The sequence below is a fragment of the Plecotus auritus genome (genome assembly GCF_963455305.1).
Source record: "Plecotus auritus genome assembly, chromosome: 10".
Classification (NCBI taxonomy): domain Eukaryota; kingdom Metazoa; phylum Chordata; class Mammalia; order Chiroptera; family Vespertilionidae; genus Plecotus; species Plecotus auritus.
The window spans coordinates 35,138,322-35,151,967 of NC_137785.1; the positions used below are offsets into that span (position 1 = coordinate 35,138,322).

General features: G+C 50.1%; 1 protein-coding gene across 6 annotated transcripts in view; it reads left to right on the top strand.

The window, feature by feature from the left end:
• The window catches only part of SIPA1L3 (signal induced proliferation associated 1 like 3), a 355,228-nt gene extending 341,912 nt beyond the window's left edge, over positions 1-13,316 (top strand). For 5 of the 6 annotated variants that reach the window (XM_080644843.1, XM_080644840.1, XM_080644841.1 and 2 more), the window contains 4 exons: positions 527-670; positions 8,014-8,149; positions 9,700-9,781; positions 11,034-12,299. In XM_080644843.1, the coding sequence (XP_080500969.1) occupies positions 527-670; positions 8,014-8,149; positions 9,700-9,781; positions 11,034-11,177 (506 nt within the window). In that variant the 3' untranslated portion in view covers positions 11,178-12,299. Of the gene's footprint in view, positions 1-526; positions 671-8,013; positions 8,150-9,699; positions 9,782-11,033; positions 12,300-12,422 lie in introns of those variants that run through there. The other variant, XM_080644838.1, reaches the window with a different exon arrangement.
• The last annotated feature ends 330 nt before the right edge of the window (positions 13,317-13,646 follow it).

Sequence of the window (13,646 nt, forward strand, 5' to 3'; positions counted from 1 at the left end):
ACCTGAGAAATCAAACAAGTTAATACATAGAAAACGCTAGCACAATGCCTAGCATGTAATAAATACTGAAAAAACAGCTATTACCATTACTCTCTCTCCCCCTTTTCCTCTGTCCCAGCCACATGGCCCCCTCAGTGTTCCTTAAACCCACAGGCACATTCCTGCCTGGGGAATTTTTTACTGGCGTTTCATCTGCCTGGATACTCTTCCCTCCAGTAACCCCTGGCTCAGTCCCTCCTCTCCTTCAGAGCTTTTACAAATGCCATCTTCTTAGTAAGGCCTCCCCTAGCACCCTGTTTAAAATGGTACCCACGGAATTATCCATCACTCCCACCCCCTTCCCTGCTGGATGTTTCCCATGGCATTTATCATCTAATAAATAAGGCATTTATTTAATTGTATATAATGTTATAACAATTACATAATGTTGCAAAATTATATATAAGGTATAACAATATATTAATTTCTTTGTTTCTCCCACGTTGTCATTCGTACCCACCTCCCTATCTCTGTTCTCCCCACCCAGCCACCATCTCAGCCTCTGAGCTCTCACTGGCTGATGGGCGGGACCGGCCACTTCGACGCCTAGACCCTGGGATGATGCCACTGCCTGACACAGCCGCTGGCCTTGAGTGGTCCAGCCTGGTAAACGCAGCCAAGGCATACGAAGGTCAGTGTCCTCCACCCAACCCCACCAGACCAGACCCTACCTCTGCTGTGCCCTAAGAGGATCAACAGAGGGCCTTGGGGTTTTGAAAGGGGACACACTCAGGTTCCAGAATCAGGTGGGACAGGGTTCACATCCTTCCCCTGTCACTTGCTCGCTGTGCAGTCCTGGCCAAATGTCTTCATCTTTCTGATCCTGTTACCTTATCTGCAGATCAGGGGCATGACTATGCCCATGACCTGAGGCTGCAGTGAGGATTACATGAAAGTTATGTAAAACATGTCAGGCACAGAACACACCCTCAACAGACAATACCTTATATTATTACTATCGGGCAAAACTGTAGCAATCCAAATTGTGTTTAGATTTGCTTTGGGTGCAAGTGGCAAAAAATCCAAATTAATAATGACTTAAACACGCCTGGTTTTGCACAGGTAAAAATTCTTGGGTGGGCTGGCATGGCACTTGCACAAATGCCTGAGGGCACAGACTCTTCACCCCCACAGTGAGGCTACTAGGGTTCTGACCATGATGTCCAGCTTTGAGCAGGAGAGAGAAGGACACATGTCCTCCCTTTAAGGGCACTTCCCAACGCCTCCCACTTCTCCTGTGATTACTTCCATTGTCCAGAATGTCACACATGGCCACGCCTAGTTGCAGGGCAGGCTGCAAAATGAGACCATGTGTCCAGCTGAAATTTTGGATATGTTGTTATGGAGAAAGGGAAAACTGATCATGACAGACAGCTAGTAGTCTCTGCCATTTCCTTCCTGTGTGATCTTGGGCAAGCGGCTTTATCTTTCTATGCCTCCATTCCTCATGGGTTCTCATGTTGATCCCTGACAGTCACAACCATATTCTTCTGGCTCATTTTTTTATCTTTTAGGCCAAGCATGTCAAACTCAAAGGCTAACACGGGCCAAATAAACAAGGTTTTAAGTTTATGTGGGCCGCAAAAAAAACAAAAGCTTCAATTTTCATAGGAACATAGGTTTATTTCAATAGAGACATGTTGAATACAAAGGGCTGAAATAAATGAATAATTGTTAACATAAAATAATAGAACATTTTAATAAAAATTAGTATTTTTTCTTGAACATTAACTTACCAGACACTGAATATAACTGCACAAATTAATAAGCATAACACAAATAAACCTATTTTTCTTATTCTCTGAAAGCAAAATATTTCCTGATGCACACACCAAATAAGTCAGTCCAAGACTAATGATGTGGCAATTGGCTGCTAAAATATTCGTTGCTAGTATTAGTAGAAATGTTGCACCGGCGCATAAGGGAAATGAATGCAACACAATTATAGTAGTCATTAGCGAACATTGTAGTTCGTTATTAATAACTAGAGGCCCGGTGCATGAAATTCATACACAGGAGGGGTTGGGGGAGGGTGTCCCTTAGCCTGGCCTGCACCCTCTCCAATCTGGGACCCCTGGGCATCCCTCTCACAATCCAGGACTTCTGGCTCCTAACCACTCGCCTGCCTGATTGCCCCTAACTGCTTCTGCCTGCCAGCCTGATCGCCCCCTAACCGCTCCCCTGCCGGCCTGATTGATGCCTAACTGCTCCCCTGCCGGCCGGATCACCCCCAACTGCCCTCCCCTGCAGGCCTGGTTGCCCCCAACGGCCCTCCCCTACCGGTCTGGTCACCCTCAACTGACCTCCCCTGCCGGCCTGGTCGCCCCCAACTGCCCTCCCCTGCCGGCCTGCTCACCCCCCAACTGCCCTCCCCTGCCGGCCTGCTCACCCCCCAACTGCCCTCCCATGCCAGCCTGGTCGCCCCCAACTGCCCTCCCCTGCAGGCCTGGTTGCCCCCAACTGCCCTCCCCTGGCAGCCATCTTGTGGCGGCCATCTTGTGATGATGTCGCGGAGGTCATCTTGTGACAATGTTGTGCGAGGGTGTCACACGACACCACCTAGGCTTTTATTGTAGAGGACTAGAGTTCTGGTGCACGAAATTCATGCACTGAGGGGGGCGTCCCTCAGCCCAGCCTGCCCCCTCTCACAGACTGGGAGCCCTCAGGGGATATCCTACTGACGGCACGGGGAGTGGGCCTAAATCGCAGTCTGGCCTCCCTCTGCGGGAGGTGACCGGGCTGATCAGGGGAAGGCGCCAGCCCCATCACCCCACTGCTGCTGTCACAGCTGGCCGCCTCAGCCAAGGTGTTTTCATCAACACAGACTCCAGTCCCTTCACCACAAAAAAATGACAACTTTCTTTAGGCATTTTCAAGATGTCTCTTTCATAGGATATGACATTCTTTCTTTTTTACCCTCACCTGAGGATATTTTTCCATTGATTTTTAGAGAGCAGGAAGAGAGAGGGAAAGGCAGAGAGAAATATCAATGTGAGAGGGACACTTCAATTGGTTGCCTCCTGCATGAGCCCTGACCTGCGCCCCGGCCAGGGAGGAGCCTGCAACCTAGGTATATGCCCTTGATCAGAATTGAACCCGGACCCTGCAGTCAGCAGGCCCAGGCTCTATCCACTGAGCCAAACCGGCTAGGGTAGGATATGACATTTCTTAGTCCCTCCAGCAGCGGACCTTAGTTTTTTCCTCCAGGAGTGTGGTGGAAAAACCCTAGATCACCTTCTTGGATTCTTTTTTTTTAACCATTCCTCTCTCCCCAGTATTGAATGTCTGAGCTGTACCTTCTTGGATTCTTATTACCCAAGTTACGAAGAACACTGCAAGTGTTGGTGTACAAGGAGCTTAGCCAATGAGCAGTCAGAAAAGGTGTTTCCTCTGCAGCTCACATTCAGAGGCCCCCCTGTGTTGTGTCCACTGGGGTCGGGGCATACTGCCTGCCCAGACGCCTTTCCTCCCTCCCTCCGTGGCCTGGGCACGGGACACTGGCCTCTTCGCTGGGGCAACGACACCTGCGTCCCGCCCTGGCCGCTGTGGGCGCCGCCATATTTGTGATGGGGTGATGATTAATTTGCATATTACCCTTTTATTAGATTAGATTATATATAACAGCATATTGTAAAAATTAAGTTAAAAGAGGGAGAAACCAAGATGGCAACATAGGTAAACACCTAAACTGCTGCCTCGCACAACAATATCAAAACTACAACTAAAAGACAAAACAGACACCATCCAGAACCACAGGAAAGTTGGCTGAGTGGAAATTCTACAACTAGAAGAAAAGAGGAAAGCACATTGAGACTCAGAGGAGCTGCAAAAGGTTGAGGTACGGAGACTCGCACGTGGAGAGGACGGGCAGCTGTGTGCATGGGCAGCTGAGTGCGCGGCTGGCTTTCTAAAGCGAGTGGGAGAAGGAAGCTCCCGAATGCACTGAACTCCAGTCCCGGGCGAGATGCTGGGAAACCAGACTCATTCGGGGGGAATCTGGGCTGTCAGGAAAAGAGAAAGCACAGTGAGACTCGGGAGCTATGGAAGGCAGAGGTCCGGAGGCACACAGAGAGGACTGACTGCTGAATGCACGGGAGGCTGAGTGCGCGGCTGGCTTTCTAAAGCGGGAGGGAGACAGAAGCTCCCGACTGTGCTGAACTCCAGTTCCGGGCAAGTTTCTGGGAACCCCAATTCATTCGGGGAGAAACTGGACTGTCTGGCAGCGGGCAGAACTCGAGGGTGGCTTTCTCTCAGAGGTGCTTGCAGCAATTACCGAGGGACACTGAGACCCAGGGGCAGGGCAGGGCAGGGCTGACGGGAAGCCAAGGCTGTCTGCTCTGCCCTGAAACTCCGTCCATCCAAGCTGAGCACAGAGGCTTTTGCAATTTTGCAAGTCTTGTCTCATAAGAGTGTCTCCAGCACAGAAGTTCTCCCAGCATAGACACAGCTGATCCTCACAGCCAATTGGCCTGGAGGTCAATTCCTCCCAGTGATGCCAACAACAATCAAGACTTAACTACAACAAGGCTGAGCACACAGTCCACAAAGGGGTGCACTAAGAGTGTCCACCTCAGGTAACTGGGGAGGCTGAGCCACTGTGCCCTAGAGGACACCTAGCACACAAAGCTACTCTACCAACTCAGGGAAGCAGCCAAAATGCGGAGACGAAGAAACAGATCACAAATGAAAGAAATGGAGGAAAACAAATGACTGGATATAGAGTTCAAAACCACGGTTATAAGGTTTTTTAAGAATTTCCTAGAAAAGGCTGATAAATTTAGCGAGACCCTCGAGGATATGAAAAAAGACCAACTAGAAATCAAACGTACACTGACTGAAATAAAAAATATTATACAGAGACCTAAAAGCAGACTAGAGGACCGCAAGAATCAAGTCAAAGATTTGAAATACAAAGAAGCAAAAACACCCAACCGGAAAAGCAAAAAGAAAAAAGAATCCAAAAATTTGAAGATAGTGTAAGGAGCCTCTGGGACAACCTCAAGCATACCAACATCCGAATTATGGGGGAGCCAGAAGAAGAGAGAGAGCAAGATACTGAAAACCTATTTGAAGAAATAATGACCAAAAACTTCCCCCACCTGGTGAAAGAAATAGACTTACAAGTCCAGGAAGCACACAGAACCCCAAACAAGAGGAATCCAAAGAGGACCACACCAAGACACATCATAATTAAAATGCCAAGAGCAAAAGACAAAGAGAGAATATTAAAAGTAGCAAAACAAAAACAGTTGATTACCTACAAGGGAGCACCCATAGCATTGTCAGCTGATTTCTCAACAGAAACTATGCAGGCCAGACGGGAGTGGCAAGAAATATTCAAAGTGATGAATAGCAAGAACCTACAACCAAGATTACTCTACCCAGCAAAGCTATCATTCAGAATTGAAGGGCAGATAAAGAGCTTCACAGATAAGAAAAAGCTAAAGGAGTTCATCACCACCAAACCAGTATTATATGAAATGCTGAAAGAAGAGGAAGAAGAAGAAAAAGGTAAAGATAAAAATTATGAACAACAAATACATATCTATCAACAAGTGAATCTAAAAATCAAGTGAATAAAAAATCTGATGAACAGAATAAACTGGTGAATATAATAGAATCAGGGGCATAGAAAGGGAGTGGACTGACAATTCTTGGGGGGAAAGGGGTATGGGAGGTGCGGGAAGAGACTGGACAAAAAGTGTATACCTATGGATAAGGACAGTGTGGGGGAGGTAAGGGCAGAGGGTGGGGTGGGGACCAAGTAGAGGGGAGCTATGGGGGGGGGGGGGAAGAGGAACAATTGTAATAATCTGAACAATAAAGATTTATTAAATTTAAAAAAATTAAGTTTTTATTAAAATGTTTCTTACATACCGTTATATCGGCTAGGCTGCAAAAATATTCATTGTGGGCCGCATGCAGCCCATGGCCCACGAATTTGACATGCTTGTTTTAGGCCAAGCTTAGTTGTCCCTCCTCCAAGAAACCCTCCTTGGTATCCCCTAGTCTACATCAGGCACCTCCTCTGGGTTCCCACAGCCCTGGCCCCTCTGCCTGTACTGACCTTACCCTGACCTCTCTGAGCCATCACTATCTAATGATGGGTATGTTTCCCCACTGGGTCAGGAGGGCAGGACCCAAGGGCAGTCACCGCTGCGTGCCCAGCATGACCTGGCACAGATCTGCTAAATCAGACCCATATATACACATCCTTCATTTTTCCATGGTTGAGCCAATCCACACTCTCATTTCTTCTGCCCGTTGCTTCCATCCCATCCTGCAGCCTCCGCTGGCCACAGGATGAAGGCAGTCAGGCCTGGGGTCGAGGTGAGAGGGAGAGTGATTAGAGAAAACAAGGCCCTGCCTCTGGTCTACCTCAGCCTTCCCCTCAAGGATGGCTACCAGGCAGAACCCCAGTGCTGCTGATGCATCTGACCCTCCGGAGACCTGGCACGTTCAGGGGTAGGAAGGGTTGCTTAGTGGTGCTCCCTGAAGGCAGGAAGCAGCCAGTACTTCATCATTTCACAAGCAGCATCTCTCTGGTCTCGTCAGAGGGATGTATTCAGAGTCCCACTTACAGATGAGGAAACTGAGGCTCTGCCAACAAAAGGCACCTAGGCAAATTGTGCACTTTTCAACATTTGCAGTTTGTTGTGTGTCAGGTAAGCCTCCAGAAGCTATTTATAAGGTGGGAAGGAAAGGAGTTATTGGGTGGATAATAGAAGCAAAGGACAGGCGGGGAGGAAGCCAGAGGATGTTGAGCATTGTTGGAGCAGGTGCTGGGTTCATGGGGATGCACAGTGCTGTTCTCTCTGTTTTGGGGCATGTGTGACCGTTGTTCACAGAAGAATATTTTCAAAGAGAAGAGATATTAAGGCCAGGAGAGAAGACAGCAGCTATAGGGATGTTACTTAGAGAACAGGAAGATTTCAAGATAACGATTAGCCATCCAGTACAAATGTTAAAGTTTTCAAGTATGACAGTGTGCTGTGATGATGGAGGAGAGAGTCCTGTTCTTTGGAGAAGTGTAATGAACCACATAGAGGGAAGCACCATGATGTTGGCAGTTTACAGTCAATAGTAGGAAGAGATATGCACACAGATGATGGGGAGAGAAAGTCAGTGTGGCCAAGTATTACTGGTTGGTGGATCTAAGGGAAGGGTATTTGGTTATTACTGTGCTCTTCTCGAAGCAGAGAGATGTCCAGCTGACGGGAGCCGCCTTCACGGGTGGCAGTGCATGTCCAGCATGTGCACCTCTGCTCCTGGCCCTGCCTGGCCCCGCCGGCACATGCACAGGCCCACCTCCTGGGCTTCCTCGCCCCGCTCTGTGGTGCATTGGGGCCCTCGCCAATTCTGTCATTACAGAAAGATCCCCTAACAGTCCAGTTTAAAATTGCCAGCACTCAGGCCCCACGCAAAGCAAGTTTTCTGCCGGGGTTCCCCGTGAATGTTCACTTGCACCAGCAGGCCCTGTGACTTCTGTTCTCTCTTCAGCATATGTGATTTTGCATTTCTGTTTTGCATTTCTTTTTGCTTTTGTGATTTCACAGACATTCTTAGAACTGGACTATAACTAGCCCTCATGTACTGTGTCACTCAGTACACTCCACTTTTTGCCATTTTTTTCTGCCACTTATTTGTTGACTAAAGCAAATCATTTATGCTAAGAATGTGCCAGGTTCTGAATTGGGTTATTAGTATAATTTAACCTGTCTCTCTCTCCCTTGAATTTTGTCTAAACTGGTCATTTTGGTATAGGGGCTTGCTCAGAATCACAGTGGGGTTTTGTTGTGTCCTTATCTGTTTGGATTTTTTTGCAAAAATTCATCAACATTGGCTGTGTGATCTAACAAAGGTGTGGTTGGGAATGTAGTGGAGGTTCAGGTCAGGCGTGAGGTGCAGAGGGAAGGTCATCGAGTGAGGAGGAGCCGGATCCCCGCTGACCCCTCTCCCCTCTCTCTCCACCAGTGCAAAGAGCCGTGTCACTCTTCTCTCTCAATGACCCAGCTCTGAGCCCAGACATGCCACCTGCACACAGTCCTGTCCACAGCCACCTGAGCCTGGAGAGGGGGCCCCCAACCCCCAGGACCACCCCTACCATGAGGTGAGGTTTCCCTGGGGACATCCAGGCGAGTGACAGCCACTGCAGGTCACCCCACCACCCGGTCTGCAGTATCTGGGGAACATCTGCTTCCTCATCTAACGCTGTGGAGTGATACACACACTGGGCCCAGCAGTGACCAAATCAGAGTGGGTCCTATTCTCATGGTCGGGTGAACACAACACTATAATCAGTGTTCTCACAATTGTTGCACTTCCAACTTTGAAAAATGTGCTAAGTTGTGACCCCCATTGTTCTCTCTGTCGGCTTCTGGGTCTCCTCCTCTGCATATTCCTAAATTATGTGAATCTTCTCCCTGTCACCTTTCACCTCTTCCCCAGCAGGTCCCTGCTGGGCTGTCTGGGACCTGGGAATGAGGAGGCAGGAACCCTGCCCTCAGGAGCCTTCCTGGGGAAGGGAGGAGACATGGACCAAGCTGTCACATTTGCCATCTCGTGTAACGTCTTTGACTGCATTGTCTTGGCAGACAGTAAAATTAAAGAGGGAGACAGAATGGAAATGACATGTGTGCAAGTCCATGAGTGTAAAAAGTGCATTGCACATGTGCACAGCCACCCTCCCCTCGCAGGACTCTATACCACAGTCACGCACTGGACTTGTGGGCGGTACAAGCGATTTTTCAGGATAATTTTGATTCTTCTTGTTGACGTCACACAGTGGCTTCAGGACTCAACCTCCTCCCAAATGTGGCCCCACTGTAATTATAGGAACGAGGCGGTTACAGGTGGTGCCACCACAGAAAGAGTAGGAATCGAGTGGGTGTGGAACTGGTGGCACCTGTGGCGTCTGGGTTCTCTCCTGACTTCCTCCCACCTGCATCCCATCTCCCCCTGCAGAAGATCCAGGACCACGGAGGGAGGGAAGGGTGAGGTGGCTGAGTCCTCTCCCCTTCTTAGGCTGAGACCCCTTCGTCTGCTGCAGCCTACCCCCTCCCCAGTACCCACCAGATATGTGTGTCCCACATGCCTAGTGGAGCCTTCTACAGGAAGGGGCTGCCCACTGTGCCCCACAGAGGCTAGGCAAGCCCAAGGCAGGGGAATCTGCACTGAGGAGGAGCCATAGGCTGAGGTCCTGGGTGCAGTGTCCCTGCCTGAGCCTGGGTTTGCCTTCTGTCCAGTGGGTAATGACATGGTGACCTCCCAGGCTATGTTGGGCCAGAGCCTGTTAGATGGAGACCATGTGCAGTGCAGGGTGGGCGCCCAGTGCCAGCAACTATCATCCTCCTCAGTCTCATTGTTAGTCCTGTCCACTCACAGGCCTCGTATGCTCCATGGATGTCTGCGGGACGGATTCTTTGTTTCATGCCACGGGATCTGGTCACACTCGGGCAGAATTTCTCCCTAAGCACATACATGGTCCATCCTCTGGGGAAAGCACACTTCAGGGCAGGCACGCGCATAGCCTTCAACCTCCACCCACATCTGACTTCCCCCAGACCTGCTCCTCCAGGCCCCCTTGGGATACCAGCAGGGAGAGGATGCCCCAGAACCTCAGGAGTGAGAGTGGCCTGACCCTGTCTCCTGTCTTTCCAGCGAGGAGCCACCCCTGGATTTGACAGGCAAGGTGTACCAGCTGGAAGTAATGCTGAAACAGCTGCACACGGACCTCCAGAAGGTAAGCCCCCAACTCCACTGCCCAGATACTCGGGGGCCAGCAAGGCTGAGGTACCTGTCCCTCTACCCCTGCTATTCTAGGGGAGGCCACCCAGCTTTGAATATAGTCACGAGTAAAGAGTAAAAAGTGATATTACCAAAGGCTGGTGAACACAGAGAAATCACACATTCTTGGAGGAGGAATAAATTAGTCTAACCTTTTGGGGGCAAGAATAGTAATTATGTACCATGTTGACCCACCAATTCCACTTGTGGGAATTTGCCCAGCAGGATCTCAAGCATGGGCACAAAGTGAGCGAAGGTGTTAATGCTGCACTGTTGACAGAATAAAAAATGGGAGCCAGGCCCAGCTGGCATGGCTCAGTGGTTGAGCGTTGACCTAGGAACTATTTTCCCCCCTAATGGGAGCCAGTGTAGCCATCCCTACACAGGTCAGTGCTAATGGACGTGACAGGTCACCCGGGCAGCAGGTATTCTGCAGCCAATTAAAATAGTCACAGAAATCTATATATTTACTAATATACAAAAGAAATCCAATAACTTAAATAACAAACTAAGCAAGCTGCAGAACTGTTTTCTAGAACAACGTCATACTTGAAATAAATGTTTAACGTCCATGGGTCAGAGGACTACATAGAAAGCAGCAGTCTGAATTGTTTGTTGTATTTACCTCCAGGGTAGAAAAGTGAGAAGAAATAAGGATGGAGGACACTTTTACTTGTTGCTTTATATATTTGGGGGTAAAAGGCAGCATATACTGTGAGTCTCAAGCACAGAAATCACAGGAGCTCTGGTTTAGCTCCCACCCCAGCACCTCCTGTGACCTTGGACGAATGGCCGCCTCTGGATATGGAGTATCCTGGAATGGTACCCCGGGAGAGGCCATGGAGGCAGCCCTGCATCCACACCCAGCTCCCCCTTGCTGTATGGGGCTGGGTTTCCCAACATCCTGGGGTAAAATGAGGTGATAATAATTACAGTGATGTCTGTCAGACTGTCACCCCACATCACGCTGTGTTGTGAAAGCTCCATATATGACCTTAGGGGCTTAAAGCTCTCAGCCACCCCTTTGTAGAGTTGAAGCTATTGGTCCCAGAGAGATGAAGTGACTTGCCGGGGTTACTCAGCTGTGAACAAGCAGAGCTGGGGTTGGCACCTGGCAGCCCAGCTCTAAAGCACAGCTGAGCCAGGGCTCACAGGCCTAGGGAGCCCTTGCTAGACCACTCTGCTGATGCCCACACCCCACCCTGCAGGAGAAGCAGGACAAGGCGGTGCTGCAGTCGGAGGTGGCCAGCCTGCGTCAGAACAACCAGCGGCTGCAGGAGGAGTCACAGGCCGCCAGTGAGCAGCTGCGCAAGTTCGCTGAGATCTTCTGCAGGGACAAGAAGGAACTCTGAGGTGGAGAGGCCGCCTCACCCCTCCACCTGGGGCGGGGGGGGCGGGGGGGGCTCCTGCTCTCCTCTCTCCCTTAGCTCAGCTCCTGGTTGCAGGTGTGACCAAGATCATCCAGCTAGGACCCCACCACACTCCCCTTAGACACAGAAACCTGAGGGAGGCCTCTCCGGGGCTGTGAGGTAGGGTCTGCTCAGGGTCCTCGAGCCCCAGCAGGCCACAGGGCCTCAGGCCTCCCTTGGCACTGCTCACCTCTGGTCCCTAGGGCTGGGCCCTGCCCACTCTGCCCCCAAGGGCCCATCCTTCCGGGCCCCATCCTGTCTCTTCCTAGGATCTAGACATCAAAGCTATAGGAAGGAAAGAGGGAGGGCAGTAGTGAGTCTAAACTCCACAGCTCCAGGTGTTCATAAACCAAGTTTCTTCACCACGTACAAGAGTTTGGGCTTGGCTTGTGGGGCCCAGCCCCCTGCATGAGAAATCACAGTGTGAAAATGGCCCATTCTGCCCCCACCCTGGAGAGATCAGGGCCCGTGTGGAAACAGGTTGAGGCTCTCCTTCCTGCACTGGCGCCAAGAAGCACGGACATCACCCCATCCCAACCCCATATTTCAGAAAACATCCAGGAGCACATTCTTAGCATTTTAATTATTTCTTGGGGGTCCCAGGATAGAGGGGAAACTCCAACATCCAGAGTCATGTGCTTTGAGTGGGAAACTATGTGCACACAGTTTATAGTCTTTTTCTATCAGCCCCTCAGCCACAGAGGTCATAGTGCCTCAGCCCCTCCACGTTCGATTTGAGCTCCTGCCCCGCCAGGTCCAGCTGCAGAGCTGCCCAGCCCCACCAGCCCTGACCCCGCAGCCACAGCCTCCTCCAGGCACCAGGAGGGGCTCCACGGAGCCCCCAGGTCATGGCTGGAGAGAAACAGCCTTCATCTCCCTGCTTTTGTTTTCTGTTTGCAAGTCCCTTGGCCCATCTTGCAGCCCCCACAGCAGTGGAGACTAGGCCACCCTCACTGTGCTCCCCGGGAGCCTTTGCTGTGGGAACCCCCATGAGATACTAGTCCTCCAAAGGCAATAAGGGGCAGCTTGCCAGGCAGCGAGCTGGTGTGACACTACACTGTTCACCCAGGAAACAGTTCCTTTTATTTCCTTTAAAAACGAATATATATATATATATATATATATATATATATATATATATATATATTTTTTTTTTTTTTTTTTTTTTTTTTTTTTTTCTTCATGTAGAGTTGTGCCAGAACAAGCCTGTATGGCCACAATCTGTGGATTCCCCCAACCTCAAGCTGAGGAGTGAGGCCAGTTCCCTGTGGCTGGTGCTCAGCACAAAGACTCAGAGGGACAAAGTCAGGGTGGGCAGGCCCATGTCTTTCCTTTTCAGGAAGCACCAGACCAGGGGAGCGGCGCAGGCCTGGCTCAGAGCTGCAGCTCCAGGCTGGGAGCCAGCACCAGGCGGCCCAGTCCTTGTCCAGAGACCTCACCGCCTTCTCTTTGGAACCAGAAACCTCAGGGAAGGGGGTGCTGGGACACAGACATTCAGGAAGCCGGGGGAAAAGACACTGACCATGTCCCCCTACAGTCAGCCCCTGGCCCCTGGCAGCACTGCTGCCTGTGACAAAGCCTGCACATCCGCCACCTCCTCGTCCTCACCTGGGCTGTGGTGTGAGAAAACCTGCCGGGTCCCCAGCCCTGGCCAACTACTGTGATGTCTCCACTCCTCTTCCCAGACCCCCTTTTTGCACAGGTTCTCCAAGACCTCCCCGCCCCCTTTCTTCAGTCCCTAGCCTGGAGCCCGTGCCCCCCCACCCCCACCCCTTACTTTTAAGTTGTCACCTCATCTTCAGATCATTCTAATAATTTTTGGGGCCCTAATCGGACCTAATCGTGTACATTGACAAGCGTAAACTATGATTTTTGGTTCTCTGTTATTTTTAAGGGTCTCTGCAAAACAAATCTATCTTATTTGAAGCTGGCGTTCTATCTCCTGGGTAAGATAGAGGCATGATTTGGTTTGGGGTTTTTGTATGATTTGTTTCATTTGGATTTTTTATTCTTGTCTTTTTCTCTATTCCTGTCTTGAGATTTTCTGGCATGTTTCTGGAGGTTTCAAAGGAAATAAATGTTTCATAGAAATAAATGGTTTGTGTGTTCACTAGCTGGGCAGCTGCCTGGAGTCACTGATGAGAGGTGGTCTAGCATCAGCCCCCTGTGTTCCCCTTGTCCCAAACAGTCACCGTGCGCACACACACACTTCCCTACGTACCAGGGGACACCAACTTAGCAAACATTTTTTCCCTGAAACCCAAATAACAGAAATCCACCACTCAGAACATACAAGTCCTTCTTAAGTTAAAAAGAGGGAGATTCTACCTCAGAAGTCACATACCACTAGTAGATGCCTGAAAGCAGGGCCCAGCCCACAAAGTTGTGCTAGTTTTAGAATTAGTGGGCAAC